At 32.2% G+C, this 24,729-nt stretch overlaps 1 protein-coding gene across 1 annotated transcript; it reads left to right on the plus strand.

The window, feature by feature from the left end:
• Positions 1 to 3,801: 3,801 nt before the first annotated feature.
• Positions 3,802 to 15,213, plus strand: LOC139512749 (uncharacterized). Its single transcript, XM_071300621.1, has 7 exons — positions 3,802 to 3,906; positions 6,730 to 6,821; positions 7,093 to 7,233; positions 8,308 to 8,418; positions 11,098 to 11,296; positions 13,816 to 13,933; positions 14,984 to 15,213. The coding sequence occupies exons 2-7, from the start codon at positions 6,765 to 6,767 to the stop codon at positions 15,129 to 15,131; spliced, it is 774 nt and encodes a 257-aa protein (XP_071156722.1). The 5' UTR covers positions 3,802 to 3,906; positions 6,730 to 6,764; the 3' UTR covers positions 15,132 to 15,213.
• Positions 15,214 to 24,729: the final 9,516 nt, after the last annotated feature.

The following is a 24,729-nucleotide window of genomic DNA, read 5'->3' on the forward strand; positions in this document are numbered from 1 at the left end:
CCTACAACAATGAGCAAAGCCCATACCGCATAGTCAGCTATAACAGGCCCCGATAAGACAATGTAAAACAATTCAAACGAGAAAACTAACGGCCTTATTTATGTAAAAAAATGATATCGCCACTTTTAATGTGCCAGTTAAGTCACGGATCGCGTCAGTTCCATGTCACATTTCTTAAAATGTTTTTCGTTGGTTGTAGAACTATTTTTCTTTTACCTTACAGATCTTCGCTTGCTTCTGTTTAACTTATACACATGTTTAAAGACTGCATGATTTTAATGGTCGTTAAGTTGGTTACTTATTACTTATTCGTTACTTATTCCTTATTCATTACTTATTCGTTACTTATTTGTTAATTATTCCTTATTTTTTATTCGTTACTTATTCCTTATTCGTTACCTATTCGTTGCTTATTCCTTATTCCTTATTCGTTACCTATTCGTCACTCATTCCTTTATTCCTTATTCGTTACTTATTCGATTTTTAATGTCTTTCTCCCTTTTTAATTCTTTGTATTCTTATCTTTAGTAATAGTTCATATTTTGTTGAGGCAATATTACCCTTTAAACACGTAAATATGTATACGTTTTTGTGCCTTTTTCGATTTTAATACATTCAACATTTTAACTGCTTTATTTTTTAATACCTGGAGTCGGGTCTTGGTTCGAAGAGGTGAAATTACCCTATTATTACTTTAGCGCGTGTGTACCCGTTTCGGAGCTAGACTAATACCTTGTTTAAAATTCGTTTCTTATTCGCTTATAACACGTGTGTTATACTTTGCACCTTTAAAAAAATCTTTTCAAATTTTTTTTTTATCTCTGATGGTAACTATAGGTTGTTAGAGATAAAATAACCATAACCTATTAGCGCTTATTTACTCGTTTCACCACTCGACTAATACCCTGTTTCTTATTCGTTTCATATTTGCTTATAAAACATTTGTTATGCGTTACACCTTCTAAAAAACTTTTCATTTTTTTCTTGTTTCTGGTGGTAACTATTTATTTATTTAAAGGTGAAAAAAACTATTATCGCGTATGTACCCTTTTCTGCGCTTGAATTGTACCCGTTACTTATTCGATCCTAATTTGCATAAAACATGTGTTGCATGTAGCATTTTTTTTTAAGATTTTCAATTTTGTTCATGTCTCTGATGGTAATTATGGGTTCTAAGAGATGACATAATCCTATTAGAGCGTATGTACTCGTTTCAGCGCTCGACTGATACCCCGTTACTTATCAGCTCGTTCCTTTTTCGCTTATAATACGTTTGTTATACGTTGCACCCTTAAAAAAAGATTTTCTATTATTTTCTTGTCCCTGGTGATAACAATGGGTTCTAACAGATGACAACACCTATTAGAGCGTATGTACCCGTTTCAGCGCTCGACTGATACCCTGTTGCGTATTCGTTCTTTATTCGCTTATAATACGTTTGTTATACGTTGTACTTTTTAAAAATAAACATTTTCTTTTCTTATCTTGCCTCTGTTGTTAACTATGGGTTCTAAGATGTGAAACGGGTTCATACGCGCTAATAGGTTTTATGACCCACCTACGATAGTAGAGGGCCATTATGTTTTCTGGTCTGTGCGTCAGTTCGTCCGTCTGTTCGTTCGTTCGTCCGTCCCGCTTCAGGTTAAAGTGTTTGGTGGATGTAGTTTTTGATGAAGTAAAAGTCCAATCAACTTCAAATTTAGTACACTATTCCCTATGATATGATCTTTCTAATTTTAATGTCAAATTAGATTTTTGACCCCATTCACGGTCCAGTTGATATAGGAAAGGATAGTGTAAGTTTGAGGTTAAAGGTTTTGATCAAGGTAGTTTTTGATGAAGTTGAAGTCCAATCAACTTGACACTTATTTCACATGTTCCCTATGATATGATCATTCTTATTCCAATGCCAAATTAGATTTTTAAACCAATTTCACGATCCACTGAACATAGAAATTGATAGTGCGAGTGGGGCAACCTTGTACTGTGGACACATTCTTGTTTTCATCTGTAACAACACATTGTTACCACCAGAGACAAGAACAAAATTGAAAATCTTTTTTTTAAAAGTGCAACGTATAATTAACGTTTTATAAGCGAATAAGTAACAGGGTATCAGTCGAGCGCCAAAATGGGTACATACGCGCTAATAGGGTTGTTTCCCCTCCAAGAACCCATAGTTACCATCAGGAAAGAAAAATAAATTAGAATTATTTTTAAAGGGTGCAACTTATAACAAACGTATTATCAGCGAATAAGGAACGAATAAGTAAAAAGGTATCAGTGGAGCACTGAAATGGGTACATACGCGCTAATAAGGTTATTTCCCGTCCAAGAACCCATAGTTACCATCAGAGACAAGAAAAATAAATTAGATTTTTTTTTAATGGTGCAACGTTTAACAAACGTATTATCAGCGAATAAGGAACGAATAAGTAACAGGGTATCAGTTGTGCGCTGTAATGGGAATATTCGCACTAATAGGGTTATTTCACCTGTAAGGACCCATATTGACCTCATAAAAGACAAAAACAAAATTGAAAAGATTTCTTTTTAAAGGGTGCAACGTATAACTAACGTACTATAAGCGAATAAGGAACGAATAAGGAACATGGCATCAGTCGAGCGCTGAAACTGGTATATACGCGCTACTAGGGTTATTTCCCGTCCAAGAACCCATAGTTACCACCAGAGACAAGGCAAAAAAATTAAGAAGAATATTTAAGGGTGCATCGTAAAACTAATGTATTATAAGCGAATAAAGAACGAATAAGTAACAGGGTACATGTATCAGTCGAGCGCTGAAACTGGTATATACGCGCTAATAGGGTTGTTTCACCTGTAAGGACCCATAATGACCACCAGAGACAAGAACATTATTGAAATTATTTGTTTAAAAGGTGCAACGTAAAACTAACGTATCATAAGCGAATAAGGAACTAATAAGTAACAGGGTATCAGTCGGGCGCTAAAACGGGTACATACGCGCTGATAGGGTTATTTCACTTTTAAGAACCCATAATTACCACCAGAGACAAGAAACAAATTGAAAAGATTTCCTTTTAAAAGGTCCAACGTATAACTAATGTATTATAAGCGATTAAGGAACGAATAAGTAACAGAGTATCAGTCGAGCGCTGAACGGGTACATACGCGCTAATAGGGGTATTTCCACAACAGACGTATTATAAGCGAATAAGAAACGAATAAGCAACAGGGTACCAGTTGAGCGCTGAAACGGGTACATACGCGCTAAAAGGTTTTTTTCGAACACCAAAACCGGAGTCGAGCATGTGACAACAGAAATGGTTCCAACAAAGACTAAAAGTTTGAGACAAGTTCCCTCTCCCTTTTCTCTTAAAATGTAATTGATTGAAGTTAAAAGTTTAACCAGTAAAACATTATTAAGAAAAGTACAAATTAAATAGTTTGTAAATCAACAACAAAATGATATATATAGAATAGATGAAAGCTAATGAACAGATTGCAGGCCTTTTACAGATTATTAAAATTTGTAGTGAATGTATAAACGTTTATTACGGCAAATGATTTTTATCGTGAATTTGATATTCTTAAGGATTGCTCTTATAGTAATTGTTTTCGGAAACACAGCTGAAAATTCGAAAAGTAAAAGTAAGTAGTGTTCATCGAGGATATGTATACTTAGTACTCCAAACAAAACATATACATAAGCTTCGTTTTCTAATAAGCCAATGACGTTATTATATTCAAATGAGAAATAACCTGGTTTTTTTTTTTACCGAAACCGTCCAAATGCTTTTTTCAGAAAACTCTTGACATTATTTCTGAGAAAAATTAAGCTATAACTTATGTGGGATACTGTCATTTACTATAAATTCAGTTGCAGACCCAAACTTGGTATCAGAAACCTGACAAATCATTAAGGTAAGTGACTTAAATTATTTCAGGGAAATGGTTCTCTCGAACTTATAGAAAAGTAAGGTCAATATAAGATTAAAACATGCTAAACACTATTTTTTTAATTTTATTTTTGCGCATGGATTTCGACTGTTAAAGAGAAATTATACATACAAAAACCAACAATTTAATTTTTTATTTAATGTAGGATTTCGCTATATTTTTCTATAAATGAACTTTATCTTATACTTAGTAGAAAAATGAAATAAAATAATGGGGTCACCGTTCACTTACGCTCACAAGCTGTCGAATCTTTCGAAAGAAGCATACATTAATGTCCTATTTTTCTGTTGAACTTATAGGAGAAAAAGCGTTAATATCGAAATTAAAAAAGAACTAAATTACAGAAATCGCTTAAATTTTACAATTATGTAGTTTATGTAAAGGTTATTCGAAAGCAACAATAAAAAATATAGGTCACCAATGAGTTAAAAAAGATATTTCAATTTTAATGCCAAAAAATGACATTTTTTCATCAAAGGGAGATAATTTTGAGCTTTTTCAATGATATCTACATTTTAAAAGTCACCTGGGTCCAACACGAATTGATTTATTGATTTTTAGGAATGATTTTTGTACCATATGATAAAGTACCAACTACTAAAGGTAATTAATAAAAGGAGTAGGTCCAGTAAGACCCCTTTTTGGCCCCAAAATATAGCAGTTTTACAAAATTGTTAAAATGTAAACTTTTAGTTATTTATTGGACAGAATAATGCTTCTGCTACATAAATATGGTCTGTTTTTGACAATACAATGCACAAATATCGGGTACTATCATCATTAAGTCATGCTAAGTTACTGAAATCTTTACAATTCTAGCATTTTAGTTAAATTTCAGACGGTTTCCGTGTAAAACGAAAGTGGCCGCATTCGTGTTCATCCTTAATATTGAAATGTAAGTTGTATTTGATGATAATACATAACATTATATAAAGGGTGAGGATGAACACGGATGCGGCCACTTCCATTTTTGACAAAAAATATCTGAAAAGTGACATTTTTCGACATATTTGGTAGATTTTTCATATTTGATCTTGAATCGGATCGCTTTTAATGACTATATCAGTTAAAATCATTCACATAAACTAATTGAATCAAATTAAATAGACACTTAGTGGTCGGTTGAAAACAAAACTTTACGACAAAAGAGATGATTTCAGCTTTCCAATTGTGAACTTTCCATTTCTAAGTAGCAACATTCCAGCAGCACCTGCATACGGGGTATATATCTCCCAATTGATACGATATTCCCGTGCTTGCATTTCCTATCATGATTTTCTTGATAGAGGGTTACTGCTCACAAGGAAGCTATTAAACCAAGAGTTCCAAATGGTGAAGTTGAAATCATCTCTTCGTAAATTTTACGGACGCCATCACGAGTTGGTTGACCGTTATGGAATAACCGTTTCACAAATGATATCGGATATGTTCCTTTCGTCGTAACTACAATCCCCTTCCCTTTCATGAATGTGACCTACCGAATTAGACTATTTACCGGATTTGTAATCACATAAGCAACACGACGGGTGCCACATGTGGAGCAGGATCTGCTTACCCTTCCGGAGCACCTGAGATCACCCCTTGGTTTTTGGTGGGGTTCGTGTTGTTTATTCTTTAGTTTTCTATGTTGTGTCATGTGTACTATTGTTTTTCTGTTTGTCTTTTTCATTTTTAGCCATGGCGTTGTCAGTTTGTTTTGGATTTATGAGTTTGACCTTCCCCTTTGGTATTTTTCGTCCCTCTTTTAAGTGTTTAAAAAGTGGTCAAAATCTTTTGTCAGAATAACCTGAAATTTGAGGCCAAAATCGGTCCTTACCGGACCTACTCCTTTGAATGAAAAATAAATGTTTATTTTTTTTCTGAAAATCTTATACCCGCGAGCCTCCTTATGACTGAGAAAAACAGATGGTAAGAACGCAGTTTATATCTTTGTAAAGTAAGAAATAATTATAGCAAAGAACTTTCCTATTCTGGGGTGATTTTGAATAGACAGTTGAATATACTGTATATTTTTGACAACTGTGTGCTGACTATATGTGTCTTTGGTATGTTGTATTGCTGGTTACTGTCTATCTTCTTTTGAACAGAACAGTCAAAATTATCTAAGCAATAAGCATTGACGGGAGGAATTGCAACCTTAAGGAAATTGTATAATTTAACCTTAACACTTGTGCTGGTGTCTGTAACAATTGTGTTCTGTCTATTTCGTTCTTTTTCCTTGGTTGTATTAGTATTAATGTAAGGAACTCACCCTTGTTAATCAAGTCGGTATATGTGTATAAACGTATTTTAACTGACATATGTAAATGTCATACGATATGCAATGTAGCAGAGAGGTATATTTCTGTTGAGAAATGAGAAATTGACAATTGGAAAGTTGAAATCATAACCTTTGTCATAGAATTAGTTTGAAGTCGTCAATATATGTCAGTATCTAGGAAAAGATCAGAATATGAAGAAGATCTTCTATTCTGGTACTAATCCTTAATTTTAAATCACTCAGTAACTTGATACGTAAGCACTCATTAAAATGTAGGATATTTAGTGTCAGAATATCATTAAATACCACGAACATCAAACTAAATAGCTTTATAAGGTATTTTTTTCTATCTTTATGTCTTTAGGTCCTGAGTACGAAAAAAAGTTGGCAGTTATAGTTATTTAGACATGAACATATTTTTTACACATTGTATCACTTTTATCATTATGTTATATTCATGTTAACTTATTCTTATATAAATAATAGAAGTTTTTTGTTGCCGCTTCTTATCTTGTTTCTGTTTTCAGAGTATTGCTAATAAAAGATTGCACAGATCGTAACAATGTTAAGACTACAGATATGTGTGATTTTAGTTTCATTTGTTACAGCATTCGATTTAGTACGTATTTTATTTATTACGACGCATTTCTACAAACTTATGTTATTGAAAGTAATAATACTAATAATTTGTATTTTATACTGAGTTATTCAGATGAAAAATTTAACTTTGGATCCTTATGCTTGTTATGCTTAAATTTAACACATTGACATTTTGATTTTAACCTTCAAATCTAAATGAAAATATTCAAGAATGTTAAGCTAATGATAACCCCAATCAAAATATGTTATATTTGAAAGATCATTTATAGTTAATTTGTTTTTAATTCCAGAAATTTGATTACCAGATTAGGGAAGGGAAGGCTAGATTTGTTGAAAATATAGAAACCAATCTAGGAAAGAATATAGTTAAAATTCATACTCCAGCACACAACGATGTTCTCGAATCATATCTTATGCAAGATTTTCAAAAGGTTTGTTATGAAACAAGGTCAAACATATTGCCAAACAACAAATGGGCAAATATGCGAACTTGTTTGGTATGCATGGTGGTCAGCGATATCACATATATCGACGCATTCAATGGCATTGTTAATTGGAGAAAAAAATCAACCACATCTATTCAAGATGACGAAAAAAGATACTAATAATATATTTATAAGGTTTAGTTCCTGTTCGAAATCTAAACTATGTTTTAAAAAACGAATATTTCTTCAACAAAAAAGTTTATTGTATAGGTTATTAAGTACGGTTGTTTATTAAAAATGAAATAGCTTATTGCAGTAGTTTACATACATGTATTAATTCAGGTAAGATCATAGAACGACTTTTTAAAGTATATTTGAATCTATATATGCCAAAAGCTAGTGTACCTGAATTAGTGAGTTGCTCATCATGGCGAAGGATGTAACACAAACTGTGAAGACAGTTTAGGTTGACAAAGAATTGGATGGAACCTCGGGAAGATTATCATTATACATCACATATATGCAATGCCATATTTTAAGACGTTCGAATTCAAAATTTGCTTTTCGGCATCTTCTATCTTAGTTCTAATATTTATAGATTATCGTTGGTCATCTAAACGAGATTATTTTTCTCGCATGAGCAATTACGGCGAAAATAAGAAAAGTTATTGAGTTGAGATGACCAATGACAATCTGTTTATCGCTATTCTATCCAAGAATATGTTGTTAATTTCATTGACGTGCACACTTAGTTTTCTAGCGATAATTTTTAATATCACTCTACCGTGGCGAAGAAGGAAATTGTCAGTCAGTAGGATCAAAGAAAAAGTTCGTAAAATAGCATTAAATTTATATATATTTATACTAGATTATGCTTTATGTAAATTGTGTTAGTACTGAATGACAATTAGCTTGGCAGAACCGGATTGACCATATAAAATGTGTTAAAAAAAACTTAGAAAATATTAAGAAGGACTAAACGGGTCTAGTTTCAAACATTTAAAACGTAACCAGATAAGAATGACCGTTGTTTTATTTAATATATGAACATAAAAGGCTAACAAAATGTATTATTTATAGGGAAAGCAAATCAGATGTCTTCCATCTTTACGTCAATGTAGACTACGGGATATTGATAAAAAGACTTCATCTGATGCTGGTAAAGTTACAGAGTCATATGTACACAGCTGGGTATGTATAACATTACGAAGAAAACGAAACATTGAGCATAACGAATATTGAAATGTTTCAATATTTGAGAAGCCTTTTGACAGACGTATAGAACTTTTTAGAAGGCAAGTAACATGAGGAGTGTTCCTAATGGAGCAAGATTGGCTCTTATTTCTGAAACATCATAGTTCTGATAAAATTCTGTCCTGCGTCGCTGATGGCTAGTGGGTCTAGTAACCACTCAAATATGTCCATCTGTCTGTTCGTCCGTCCCTCCGTCCGCCCATCCATAAGATCTTGTGTAAAACACTTTCGATATGTTCCTTACGTCGTAACTACAATCCCCTTCCCTTTCATGAATGTGACCTACCGAATTAGACTATTTACCGGATTTGTAATCACATAAGCAACACGACGGGTACCACATGTGGAGCAGGATCTGCCTACCCTTCCGGAGCACCTGAGATCACCCCTAGTTTTTGGTGGGGTTCGTGTTGTTTATTCTTTAGTTTTCTATGTTGTGTCATGTGTACTATTGTTTTTCTGTTTGTCTTTTTCATTTTTAGCCATGGCGTTGTCAGTTTGTTTTAGCTAAGTTTTCTTAGCTTCTATTGAAGGGAATGATTATATACTTGGTCTGCAACTTAATGATAAGTTATCGTACTATGAAATCATTTTTATGTATACTGTGAAGTCACTTTCTGTTTGTGGATTGGTTATAATTTTTCTTGGCTTGTATGGAAGGGATTATTTTATTGATTTTATATTTGGTATTTAGTTTGTCAATGATATCGATCAATTACAGCGCGTGAGAAAGTTTTAGATCTGCCTTGCAGGCACTTTTTTCCGATAGTACACATTTTAACAACATTCATTGTAAAAGGAACCCAGACCTAAGTTACAACTAGAATGGTTACTTTAGGATCCAGGTAGATCAAAGTTGCCCCCCAACTTTGACATGGAGATAAATCTTCTGATAAAATCTATCTCTCCGATATGTCTATTTCCGCAGAGTGTCCCGGTAGTTCTCTCAAAGTTCTTCGGCTTTCCTCCACAATATTACCAGACTTCCCGGTGTCCTAGTACTCCCTTTGTGTTGAGGTGGGGATTGTCCTTTAGAATATTGTTGTAAAAACGGTAGTGACACATCTCCATTAAAGTTTATGACCCCTTCTGTAGCCATTTTTGTGCAAAATTTCAAAACTACAGATATAAGGCAGCAACCATTTGATTATCTGGGGAGGGGTGCTATGGTTTTTTTTTGGATAAAAAAGTTTGTTTCCAGTTTTTGGAGAAAAAAATAATTTGTTTCACCCTCAGCTGTCACGTGCACAATGTGTAATGCTAAAATTCAAAGAAAAAAATTGTTTTCGACTTGTCACGAAAAAAATAGATTGTTTTTCGCCGCAGGCGAAAAAAAAAGTTTGTACAGAATAAAAAAACCATAGCCCCCCCCCCCCCCCCCCCCCAGAAAATCAAATGGTTGCTACCTAATGAATAATAGAGATAGGCCATTTTGTACATATACCAAGGGGAAACTTGATGCAAAGCATTATTATTTACTGTTTATTGTATTTAATAGAAAAAGAGTACTTTTTGGCAAATAAACCAAGACTTGTATAGAAAATCCACAGCCTATATTAAAGAGTTTTTTGTTAAAACATTTTGAAACATAGATTACTCACTTGCTTTTCTACGATGTGCTAGTGTTTATTTTTTACAAAAAGTTCTAACCAACCTGTAAATTTAATTATTCCTCGTAATGAGTCACTAAAGTCGAGCGCACCCTTAAAGGTGTACTTGATTTGGTTCCATATTTTAATTTGTTTTAACCAATAACCACAATAATAAACTTGTTTTAGGGAAATCAATGCTAGCACTGCATGCAATAATCTATCAGTCATCAAATCGGCAAATATGAGAGTACAAGGATGAAGGCTGTGGATTTTCTATAAAAATTCCATGTGTTTAGCATTGAATCAACACAAGTGTACATAATCCTTAAGACAAATATGAAGTGTACGCGGATTTCACTTTACCCTACCAGCTCTCGAGGGTTTCTTCTGATAACGGAGGAATTTACCAGTACATACATACATACAGTCCTACATACAAATAATCTTTTCTTTAAAGTTTCTCGGCTTGTATGGAAGAGAGATTTCATATTTGGTTTGCACTAAATGCTTGATAATTAAGACTTGTAGCGTGTTTTCATCTGCTATGCAGTCACTTTCTGTTTGCGAATAGTGTTAAATTTTACAAGAATCATTGTACAAGGTAATTTTCGTCAAATAAAAGGCAAAAGTATGTTATGCTTCAGAATACATGCAGCCTCAATCAATAAAATGCATTTAAATGATGGAGGTCCATATCTGGCATTGATATTGTTTAAAGCTTTTGTGACACGATCTTTGTAGATTGTGTTTTATGTCCTTCTGCGACGATTTATTACGCTTTTTGTACCTTCTATTATTTTGCAAAGCATTGACTAATACTTTCGCAGTACATATTTTCAGGAATCACCAAACAACAAAATTCCATATTGCACGGTATATGCATTAAGTTGATTAAATGAAAATAAGATGTGGTATGATTGCCAATGAACTCACTCTCCACTAGAGACGACCAAATGACACATAAATAAACAACTGTTATTTTGACGAATTATTATTATGCACGTTCACTTGTTTTGTGTTGTAGAACAAAGGCACGAACAGCATATCAAGCACCAATGCAACAGTGATAAAGGAGATGTATTATGTTGATGGCGAAGAAGTAGTTAACACTGTTGAACTGGGAGAGGACTTGAGGACATTTTATGAAAGCTTTGAATATCCTCTTTACATTGAAAAGAACATACCCAGTGACGCTGAAGTACTCAACATAGCTAGTTCTTCTGGTAAGTGTATATCAATATATAACTGATACAATTAAATAAAGATATCAATATAATGATATAAATATTGAATATTAATGTCGTCTATCTCAAATAGTTTTATTAATACGTTAAACATTATAGAACCAAACCACACAAATATATATACGTAGTTTTCAATTTAGACTTGTTTATATTTTTTCGTTTGGGCTTGTATCATATCCCCCCCCCCCCCCCGGTTTATATGATCCGTTCATCCTATATTGACTCTTAAAATTCAACTATCTAAAAATGAGGGTAAATTATATGGTCTTCCAAATACCGTTTCGATCCCTAACATCACTGAAGAGACATTTATTGTCGAAATCAAGATCTGGTGGTACAAAAAAAATATTAACACCTTATGTTTGTGGCATAACATCTTGGCCACAAGTTAATTGTTTACTGTTTAGCATTAAATTTATATTAAGATCCATTTTGTTACATCTTTTTATCAATTTTATTTGGCAATCGCCAATGGCAGTCAGCAGGGTAAAAGAACATCAGTTGTTCGACCTGTTAGTCAAATGCGTTTTGTTTGAATATACTTTTTCACTTTTTTGGTCTTTTGGAAAATGTTGTTTGTGCTGCATTTAGACCCTTCTACAACGAAATTTGTTTTACATGCACACGTATAAAAATTGCGGTTTTTATCCAACGCAATCATAGGTTTGAACGTAGTTTTCAATTTAGACTCGTTTATATTTTTTCGTTTGGGCTTGTATCATATTTTCCCTTCGGTTTATACGATCCGTTCATCCCATATTGACTCTTAAAACTCAAGAGTCTATCAAAAAATGAGGGTACATTTTAAATGGCCTTTGAAATACCGTTTCGATCCCTAACATCACTGAAGAGACATTTATTGTCGAAATCCGGATCTGGTGTACAAAAATATTAACACCTTATGTTTGTGGCATAACATCGTGGCCACAAGTTAATTGTTTTCTGTTTAGCATTAAATTTATATTAAGATCCATTTTGTTACATCTTGTTATCAATTTTATTTGGCAATCGCCAATGCCAGTCAGCAGGGTAAAAGAACATCAGTTGTTCGACCTGTTAGTCAAATGCGTTTTGTTTGAATATACTTTTTCACTTTTTTGGTCTTTTGGAAAATGTTGTTTGTGCTGTATTTAGACCCTTCTACAACGATTTTTTTTTATACATGCACACGTATAAAAATTGCGGTTTTTATCCAACGCAATCATAGGTTTGAACGTTGTTTTCAATTTAGACTTGTTTATAGTTTTTGTTTGGGCTTGTATCATATTTTCCCTCCGGTTTATATGATCCGTTCATCCTACATTGAGTATTTAAATTCAAGAGTCTGTCTAAAATTGAGGGTACATTTTATATGGCCTTCAAAATACCGTTTCGATCTCTAACATCACTGAAGAGGCATTTATTGTTGAAATCCGGATCTGGTGTACATAAAAGTATTGACACCTGATGTTTGTGGCATAACATCTTGGTCACAAGTTTATTGTTTACTGTTTAGTATTTTATTTATATTAAAATCCATTTTGTTACATCTTGTGATCAATTTTATTTGGCAATCGCCAATGCCAGTCAGCAGGGTTAAAGAACATCAGTTGTTCGACCTGTTAGTCAAATGCGTTTTGTTTGAATATACTTTTTCACTTTTTTGGTCTTTTGGAAAATGTTGTTTGTGCTGTATTTAGACCCTTCTACAACGATTTTTTTTTATACATGCACACGTATAAAAATTGCGGTTTTTATCCAACGCAATCATAGGTTTGAACGTTGTTTTCAATTTAGACTTGTTTATAGTTTTTGTTTGGGCTTGTATCATATTTTCCCTCCGGTTTATATGATGCGTTCATCCTACATTGAGTATTTAAATTCAAGAGTCTGTCTAAAATTGAGGGTACATTTTATATGGCCTTCAAAATACCGTTTCGATCTCTAACATCACTGAAGAGGCATTTATTGTTGAAATCCGGATCTGGTGTACATAAAAGTATTGACACCTGATGTTTGTGGCATAACATCTTGGCCACAAGTTTATTGTTTACTGTTTAGTATTTTATTTATATTAAAATCCATTTTGTTACATCTTGTGATCAATTTTATTTGGCAATCGCCAATGCCAGTCAGCAGGGTTAAAGAACATCAGTTGTTCGACCTGTTAGTCAAATGCGTTTTGTTTGAATATACTTTTTCACTTTTTTTGGTCTTTTAGAAAATGTTGTTTGTGATATATTAAGACCCTTCTACAACAAAATTTGTTTTACATGCACACGTATAAAAATCGCGGTTATTGTCCAACGCAATCATAGGTTTGAACGTAGTTTTCAATTCAGACTTGTTTATATACATATATTTATATATCTTGAAAATAGTACTTATACAAGTCATCGCGATAAGTTTGTCTTATAACCACGTTCATATTAGATTCACCATTAGTCATTAAATTTCATAACTAATATCAACTATTTCTATCTATTATGTGAGTTTGCAAATGTCTATTCTGATTTCAGGAAGACGGTTCAAAACGCAATTTCAATCACTGAACAATGGTTGCGATGGACAAGATCCAAAAAGAGTTTTCGGTGTTGATTCCGGAAGATCATGTAACTATCTTAAGATATGTGAAGAGTAAGTATTATTATCCTTAGTTTTTTTGGTTCAACATGTGGATAGGGGATGCGTTTTACATTTCCTGTTTCGATCCCGGAAGGCATCATTTAGGCAGGCGGGCGGTTGTCAAACAATGTCCGTGCTTTAAATCATGAAATGTTCAACCAAATATTTTCAAATTCAAATATGTTGTTCCTGATGACAAAATTGAGGTCAAGTCAATGTTGATGATTGTCACTTTTACCGTTCAACAATTATGTTCTTTGTGATATTGAAAATGTCAGGCCACAAATAAATATTAAAAAATCAGTTTGCTGTTACTCTGACAGCTTCTTAATTTGTCATATTCTAAAAAACGAATCATGAAAATGAAAATCTCTGGTGTGCATTTAATGAAACATTCAGTTGGCCAAAGATTTTGAGTACTATTAATCAATTCTTTAAGAAACTCATCTCTTTCAATTAAAAAGTTCCGTTATAACATCTCATCATTTAACAAGATTTGATATCTTCCATCATTAGAAATGTTTTTCTATTTTCACTCAAACAAATTGCAAAACACAAAAAATGTCTCTTTTTTAATTTTATATCATTAATCAAATTACGCTTTGCAATACAACTGATTCGATATTATCACTATAGTTTAATTAAGTTTCATACTTTCGAGTTTGTTGGGGCCTCGGTGTCCAAGTGATCTGAGTAGTCGAACTACTGTATCTCTGGCCAGTCAATACTGATATTGTGAATTCGAATCCTGCTCGGAGCAATTACCCTCGATCTCAATCATTATTTACTAGTATTGTCAGTTTTTTATACTGAAGGGGCCCGGTATTGAAGGTGCCCGGTACTGAAGGGTCGGTTGGTCTCTCCATATACTCTGGCTTCCTCCACTAATAAAAACTGACCGCCACGAAATAGCATAATAGAGTTATAAGTGCCGTTAAACACCAACCAACCAATCAATTAATCAATCAATTAATCTCGCATTTGTTATTAATAGAACACAATTCTATTGGTAATCTTAATTGTAAATATATTACCTTCTTTATGAGATTCTTCTAATTTTAGGGTCGCAGTGGTAAACGGAAACAGGGTATTCACAGATTGTGGCAATGTACACATTACATCACCGCTTGCATATGTATGTGTATGCTGTCCATGGGTTACTGTCATCAATCCAAAAGGAAGCGAGTGTACATGTACAAAGATGGGTTGATCAACTGTTAATGACTTATCGAAGGCGATTTGTATTAAGTTGAAGATGACTTAGAAAATAAAGCATTTGATGTTTTCAGAAATTTAGAATTCTTGTTCTTTTGATTTTATATAATCAATTATTTACTAGATTCCGATAGTGTCAATTCCAATACCCTATAATTCTGTATATCACATCAATACTCTCACTTTAACTTTTAAATTATTGAAATGCTCATTTATTTGTAAGAAACAATGGTCCATCAACAATCGCCTTTTATAGTTAAGCTTTTAGTACATGTATTGTGCACACATCTTATGGTTTTAATATAGACTACTAATTAACCGTTTTAGCTATATTTGTGTTGGCTTTTTTTTTTTGCGTTTTTAGTCAATTCAGTCTAATTCAGGCTGTTGACATCATTTATTTGATCATGACGTAAACATTTTTTTAACCTTGACCAATTAAACAGTGATTAGCATTGCTTTTTTATAATCTTCGGAGTAGTGCTTAAAATGAGACATAATCATTATTCAGTAAAAGTTTTGTAACGATCAAAATAAAAAAGAATAGTATTGGAATATCACCAAAAGTCTTGCACAAATGATTTAGTTTTTGTTATAAATTAGACACTAAAGTCCCATACCAATAATACAATCATGTTTATCGGATTTTTCTTCCATCCGACTAACGTTATTTGTATAATATATAATATCATATGAAAAAAAAAGAAAAAAAAAGGTGTAATCGAAAAGGTAATAACACATGTAGCAGGATGGGACGGAGCGAAAAAGGAAATAATGATAACAGATCACAAGTCTAATAGATTAAAACAGACAAAATTTAAACCATCGCCAAAAAAAATAACTGCGAGACACTACACAGAAAATAAAAAAATTGAGCAACAGGAACCCCACATAAAACCGCAGGTGATATCTGGAGCTTCGGATTGGTAACTTCAGTTCATGCTCCACTAGTGGCACACAATTACGAAATAAAAAGATAAAGACAGAAAATAATTTAAAAGAATGAATAATTGATAAAGCTGCCCAAAATGTTCTAGAGATAGAACTGTCTGGACCTCTGTTATGGTAGAGCTATCAGAATCCGTTATTGGGTAGAAATTTCAGAATCATTTCTAAGGTTGAACAGTCCAAAACTGTTCTTTGGTAGAAATGTCAGAATCAGTTGTAAGGTAGAACTGTTTAAAACTGTTCTATAGTAGAGGTGTTCAAAACTATTCTAGGGTTATAACTTCAAAAACTTATATAGATTAGAACTGCTAAATAAACTTAGGGTTATATAACTTCCAAATCTGTTATAAGTTAAAACTTCCAAATATGTATCAGGTTAGAACACTACTCCTGTTAGAGACTTCTAGGAGCCAATTTATCTTGACAGTTCCTGACACATTTTAAAGACAGGTTAAATCTGATCCAAACTGAAGATGCAGTCAACATAGTCCCCAAACTTTTAATTATTTAATTAGAGGACATCATCTAAATAACGGAAAGTGTAGTAAAAGGTAAATACCAACTTCTTTTCATATTTCATGAGAAAACTGTACGAAGTCTGTCTCATAAAAAATGAAGGAATCAGTCGGCAAACAGATGGGCACATTGTTTTGTCATATGAATGCCGATTGTCTTTGTAACAAAAACGTCCTGGAAGTGTTTTCTGATTGCAGATGACCTTATGATCGTTTACTATGCTGTTCAGAAAGATTATGTTCTTGCTACAACAAAGCCCTTGTGTTGTAAACGTCTCAATGTTAAACTGCCATTAAACTGCCATTAAAAATCACCACAAATGGATCGCTAGGAATTATATGCAAACTATACACGGAATTCTAGCCAGTCTCAATTATATTAGTAAATGCATATACCAGCTTGAGGTTTTGGCCAATTAACCAAAAAAGTAAGCCTTCTGGAGACTTAAATGACGAATATATGGATGTTCAAAATGGCATGACTTGTGCAAAATCCTATGTTATTAGGAAAATTTCCATTTTGAAATATGATAAAATCTTTATTGGCAATCCCACCCCACTTACTGCATATATTTTTGCTAGAGTATAATCTTTGAAAAGTGAAAATGAAAATGAAAAAAAAACTACTATTAAATACTTGGACAATGTATGAATAGCAAAAATTATTTTAAAGACTGTGAATTATAGATAATTACATTACTCATCTGAAAAGTCCCAATATGTTTAAACTTTTTATGTGTAGAACAGTAAGACCTTTTTTTTTTGTAAATTGTTGTTACATTTTTTTGTGCTGTGGTTATCTAGTCAGCAATATCTGAGGATCTGAAATGGATATTGAAACATATATACTTACTAGAGAATTTACCAAATTCCATATTTTCTCCCTCTTTCGAGTGGGACGTTTATTGCAAAACAGGAATACAAATTCACATTTATGTTAAGAGAAGAAGTCAGAAGCCACGAAGCAATACATGGAAAGTGAAAAAAAATAAATCATTATGTTTTGGTTCTTATTTCATTCATATTGGCTCAAAACAAAAAAAAAATTATTTTTTATTTGTACTATTTTTAGGTATGAAAATTCTGTTGTCATGGCAACCATCAATTTGGTAACAAAATTATGAAAATGCAGCCATTTTTAAACCAAAATATTTCAAAATACATACATTTTTAGATAAATCTGTATATTTTCATAAATAGTATAAGAATACACCATTTCAGATTTATCTTACTAATTATTTTAAAAAGCACCAAATTAGTAACCATGGCAACATGAAAATAGCATATTTTGCAATTTTTTCGGTTTTGGCTAAGTTAGCAATTTTCAAAGAGCTCTAAAATCTATCTACAACCACATCCAGCCTACTGAGTGACATGTCTCAATTTATATTGGACCCAATTAACCAAAATTAGAATAAAATTGGCTGGCAAATCAAAATTGAATTGAAAAAAAAAATATCAAAAGTTGACATTTTTGAAATTGTGAAAAAAAGTAGGAAAATGAATGACAAAGCTCTATATTGGTTCGTCTTGATTTTTTTCAACACAAAGTATTTTTTATCATTTTATCCTTCTTACATACTTGTTATTTCAGAAATTATAAGTTTTTCTCGTGCATCTGTCAAAACTATGCCACTGTGATATCAAAAAGTTCGGGAAAAATGAAAAAAATAGTAAATTTTTCAAAAATGAAATATTTAATTTTGTTTTTCAAAAATTAATTAGATCCATGTTATAAAATTAATTTGAATCAGAATTATGTTGCAATAAAAAATTTTCAAGGTATATTTCATAAAATCTGGGTGGTCTATATAAACGCTCATGTAACTGTAACATAAGGAATTCAAAATTGTTGATTTGGCATTTTATCATCAAATGGGTGAACTTAAAAGTTCTTTTAATCCAAACTTGTTGGTGTGTTTTATAGGAGTTTGAATACATTGCAAAAATGAGCACCCCTGTATACAGTTGGGGTATGATATTATATTTTTATTGAAATCTGAGAATTGGGTGTTGATAACACTTTGTAGGTCTAAGTCTTCACCGGTTTCCATAGCAACACAATAAATTGGGGTCTCTGAACTACCAATTCTTTAAAAAGACTCAATACAAATCGTTTTAAGTGGTTTTCAACTTAATTAGTGATTTTGACACTTTCCATATTTTTGACAAAATGCTTGGTACCTGGTGACTTTCTCTCTTAATTAGAATACGCACCTTAACAGTTAAGTCGGCCATATTGAAAAGTGGCAGATTTTTATAATGGAGGTAAAATTGTTCTAAAAAATATGGGAAAACATCATTAAAACAGAGTAGATGCTTGGAAACATGATATATAGATTTCCCAGAATCTCGTACTATTTCCACTTCTTTAAAAAACATAACATACATTGAATATGGCCGAACTAACTGTGAAGTGGCCTATTTTCCCCAAAAGAGGCACATATTTTATAACTTGTATAACCTGGGATCAGGAAATTACCAAACTCTGCACCATAGTTCTTCGGAACCTTGGCTTAATAAGTAAGAAAAATTATACTAGTATATAAACACAAAGTTTGCCTGTTGTATGTTTGTTACTTTAGTCCATGTAGTCCTTTGATATTTTGAAAACCCACAGGTTTTTTTTATAATATGTATTGACTGATTACATTTTGTTTTTACAGTGTTGTCGGTTTTTAAGTAATTTACTCAATCTTTAAAAAAACCCATTAAACATGTACTTCTAACCTAATAATACTAGAGCTTATTTGTTGTTCTGTATATATGCCAAGTTTTAATGTCATCATTGTCTTATACACATGTATATTGATTGACATATGAACCATCAACTGACAAGAAGATTCCTTAAGTTATTTGACAGAAAATGACATTCAAACTAGTAAATTAGTTGGCTAATCTGCAGACAGGAAAATGAACATGTAGTAGGGTTTAACTAGTCTTTATTTTTTAAATCTCAAGCCTCAAAGTGATAACCAAATGATTATTTAATATGTTGTGTTACTGGTAGTCTTGTTCAGAGAATAACTCAGGAACATCACATTAAATAGGGTTAAAGTAATGCCTGAATGAATTGTGAATTTATCAACATTGTGCTACATATATTGTATATATATCATTTTCATGGTTAAGTGCAATATTTTTTTTGTCTTTTTTTTTTTAATTGCATTATTGAATTCCTTCCTAATTAAAGCCTACCTCACATTTTCTTTTATAAATATATGAGACTTAAGAAATCAAAAACTAGAAAAGTAATTCAAATACAATTCTTTTCTTTATTTGCTCTGTAATTGTCACTAATTGTTGTTATTGTCCTCTTTGGCTCTCTTTAAACATATACAATACTATTTGTTTTGCATGAATTATGTATTACATACAATGTATATACCCCTTTTTACGTTATGTCCAGTGATCCTTGTAACAAATAAAGATGCTTTCAAAATAGATTTAAGAAAGAGATCTGCAGTAAACTGAAAACTTAAATATGAAAATTTCCATTAAAAAATAAATAATATTACTAAACATTTATATTCCTAGAAAGTCTTACATGTCATTTCATATGATTCTATTAAAACTATTCAAATTTACAATCATGTATGCCCATTCTGGAGAATGAAGAATTGAATTATATTTATTTCTGATTATCTAAAAATTATTTTTCTGTTTGTTGTCCATTTGCATCATTATATAAATCCAATGATCAATGATAGGTAAAACAGGCGACACATTACAGTGTGTATTTTTTTTTTATTTTCATGCAAACTTTTAACATGCAACCAGTACATGTAGCATGTTGTGGTTTATCCAGAATAACTTTGCTGTGGTTAAGATATACACTGGTTTAAGATATATACACCTATGAACTACTTATTTAGTGATTCATCATATTGAATTTTTACATATTTTGATGATATACATATTTCATACAACTGTTACAAATCGATAAATTAGTTATGAGTGAGAGTGAGAGTTCTGTATGTGAAATCTTCATCATTTATTGGTCTGTTAGTGCTTATGATATTAAGTGTGTACACATTTGTTTTATTATTTAAGTGTGTACACATTTGTTTTATTATTTAAGTGTGTACACATTTGTTTTATTATTTAAATGTGTACAAATTTGTTTTATTATTTAGCTGCTTTTATAATGTACTGTTATAGAAAGTTTTTAGTTTTGAATCTTGTTGCTGAATTCTAGTTTATGTACTGTTGATACATGTTACCTGAACATGCTGAATGATTATGTTTGGATATCATGCATTTAGTTTATAAAAAATGATTCTGTACTAAAAGTTTGATATTCTAAATGTAACATAATCAATAACTTTATATGCATTTGCTATTTCAGATTTAAAAATAAATTCACAGATATTCATAGTGTTGTTTATTGCCTCTCCTTGTTTATAAGTTATGACTTCGTTTTGCTAAGTCCCAATATAAGACAGCATGCTATGAAAGCAAAAGTCACAAGTGGTGAAGTTGCAATGCATCGAAAATTTGACGGATACCTTCACGAGTTAAAGAATATCTATTGAACAGATGTTGACGGATGAGTTTCCAATTGTCGTTACTACAATTCCTTTCTATAGATCTTCTTATCCAACCTTACCTGTCTTATTAGTCTTATCACCTTGTTTGTTCTTTAATGAGCATCACAAATTGAAAAGATTTCTTTTTAAAAGGTGCAACGTCACTAACTAACGTATCATAAGCGATTAAGGAACGAATAAGTAACAGAGTATCAGTCGAGCGCTGAAACTGGTACATACGCGCTAATAGGTGTATTTCCCCTCCAAGAACCCATAGTTACCACAAGAGACAAGGAAAAAAACGAAAATCTTTTTTTTTAATGGTGCAACGTATAACAGACGTATTATAAGCGAATAAGATACGAATAGTAACAGGGTACCAGTCGAGCGCTGAAACGGGTACATACGCGCTAATAGTTTTTTTTCACCTGTAAGATCCCATAATTACCACCAGAGACAACAAACAAATTAAAAATATTTCTTTTTAAAAGGTGCAACGCATAACTAACGTATCATAAGCGAATAAGTAACGAATAAGTAACAGGGTAAAAGTCGAGCGCTGAAACGAGTACATACGCGCTAATAGGGTTATTTCATCTCTAAGACCCTATAGTTACCACAAAGAGATGTATAGAAAAAAAATACTGAAAAGTTTTTTTAAAGGTGTAAAATATAACACAGGTGTTATGAGTGAATAAGAAATGAATTAGAAACAAGGTATTAGTCTAGCTTCGAAACGGGTACACACGCGCTAATAATAGGTTAATTTCACCTCTTAAAACCAAGAACCAACTACAAATATACAAAAATAAAGCAGTTAAAAGGTTGAACGTATTAAAATCGAAAAAATAAAAAATAACAGGATCGGTTGAGCATTAAAAAGGGATACATATTAACGTGTTTAAAGGGTACTATCACCTCAACAAAATGAGAACTATTACCAAAGATAAGAATACAATGAATTAAACAGGGAGAAAGATATCAAAAATCAAATAAGTAACGAATAAGAAATAAGGAATAAGTAACGAATAGATAACGAATAAGGAATAACGAATAAGTAACGAATAAGGAATAAGTAACGAATAAGGAAAAAGTAACGAATAAGGAAAAAATAACGAATAAGGAAAAAGTTATGAATAAGGAATAAGTAACGGATAAGGAATAATTAAGTAACGAATATTTAAAGGAATAAGTAACCAACTTGACGTCCATATGATTTAAACGCATATTGTATCGAAACCTGTCTCGTGATGCCTTCTAAATATTAATTTATTTGTTTGTTTTTTTTATGTCGTCGGGTTCTTGTCTCATTAACGTTTACTCAAAGTTCCTTTTATTAAAAAAAAGAAAAACGATATGACAATTTGTAAGATAATGTGTTTGCAAATGAGGGTGTGGGATGTTATATTAGGAACTATTTCAATATGAATAATTTATAAATAAAACGAAAAATGGTCTGGTTTATGAAACCGTAACCCATTACTGAGACCATCATAGATTTATGCATAAACAAATTGTGTACAAATTGACCCCTTGTGTTACAAACTTGACGCTAAGAGGCAATTGAAATCAATATATGTATTTCTTAATCATTAATTATATATAAAATAACCTGATTTTCGGAATGTCCTTAGCTATAAATAGATAATCAAGTGTTTTTCTCAAAAAGCTGACCACACAAACTTCTACATATAGTTTGACACGTTTCCCAATTTATGTTTGTAGTTAGTTCGAATTCTGTAGTTAGCTCGAATTCTAGAACGTCTAATGACTTCTCATGGACTAAATGAAAAGAGTTAATTTTAGTGTAAATTAAAGAACAAAAATATGTAATGTATCTGTCAATATGCATAATAGCTCATGTCCGAAAGTTAAGTAAACCTTATTGCATAATGCCATTTGCTTTGTTATTATTGCACTTTGTGTTAAACTGCCAGGTCGGAGTCAAAAATAGATGCAGAGGAACACAGATTTATGGTCCTCAAGCTAATAAGCAGAAATGAAAATAAAAAACACCATGAAAAGACAATAAATGCATTGAGTATCGACTGATGCTTTTAGCCAATATGACTTATTGGTAGTTCTTGTCTTGCTGATATCATTAAGGGACATAAACGTCTATAAAGGGAGCCGAGCAATTCTAAAGGGACATTCAAACTCGGAAGGGTAAAAGATCCTATTCCATGTTTGGCATCTGTGATTCTCATTAAAGAACAAACAAGGTGATAAGACTAATAATACAGGTAACGTTCGATAAGAAGATCTATAGGAAGGAATTGTAGTAACGACAATTGGAAACTCATCCGTGGACATCTGTTAAATAGATATTCTTTAACTCGTGACGATGTCCGTCAAATTTTCGAGGCGATGTATTGCAACTTCACCACTTGTGACTTAGTTTATTAACTTCATTGGAGCAGCAATTCCCTACCAATGAAATCGTTATAGTAAATGCCAGCTCTGGAATATCGTATCAGCTGGGAAATACTGGAATACTGCTAACATAGAAACGGAAATTGTACTATTGTGCAAATAAACGCATTTCTTTCGTCATAATGTTTTTTTCTCAACTGACTCTAATTGTCAATTTCTAATCGAATGAAGTCATCCTCGTATGAATAAAGGAACAAGGCGACAAAAAGAGAAGCACGGATGGTTCCATGAGAATGCAAATTGTTATCGAAAATCAAATCTAAACTTAAATAAAATATATTGCCGCTACGAACTTTTTGTTTGTTTTGTTGGTCATATTAGTTGACAGGCCTGTGTCTGTTCCAAGTCAGAAGCCTGTAATTCAGTGGTTGTCGTTTATTTATGTGTTACATATTTGTTTTTCGTTCATTTGTTTATATAAATAAGGCCGTTGGTTTTCTCGTTTGAATTTTTTTATATTATCATTTTGGGGCCTTTTATAGCTGACTATGCGTTATGGGCTTTGTTCATTGTTGACTGCCGTATGGCCTATAGTTGCTAATTTCTGTGTCATGTTGGTCTCGATGACGTGTTTTTACTTAAACAGATACCCTGGGTATGATTATAATGATTTTTGCTTGCTTTAAATTGTCACAAAATCTTTATAAAACGATCCAAAAGACGACGAACGCCAAAACCGGAGTCGAGCATGTGACAATAGAAATGGTCCAACAAAGACTAAAAGTTTGAGTCAAGTTCCCTCTCCCGTTTCTCTTAAAATGTAATTGATAGAAGTAAAAAGTTTAACCAATAAAACATTGTTGAGAAAAGTGCAAATTAAATAGTTTGTAAATCAACAACAAAATGATATATATAGAATAGATGAAAGCTAATGAACAGATTGCAGGCCTTTTACAGATTTTCAAAATTTGTAGTGAATGTATTTATTGAAAACGTTTATTGCAGCAAATGATTTTTATCGTGAATTTAATATTCTTAAGGATTGCTCTTATAGTAATTGTTTTCGGAAACCCAGCTGAAAATTGTATCCGAAAAGTAAAAGTAAGTAGTGTTCATCAAGGATATGTATACTTAGTACTCCAAACAAAACATATACATCAGCTTCCTTTTCTAATGACGTTATTATATTCAAATGAGAAATAACCTGGGTTTTTTTTACCGAAACCGT

This window comes from Mytilus edulis, chromosome 2, assembly GCF_963676685.1.
Source record: "Mytilus edulis chromosome 2, xbMytEdul2.2, whole genome shotgun sequence".
Classification (NCBI taxonomy): domain Eukaryota; kingdom Metazoa; phylum Mollusca; class Bivalvia; order Mytilida; family Mytilidae; genus Mytilus; species Mytilus edulis.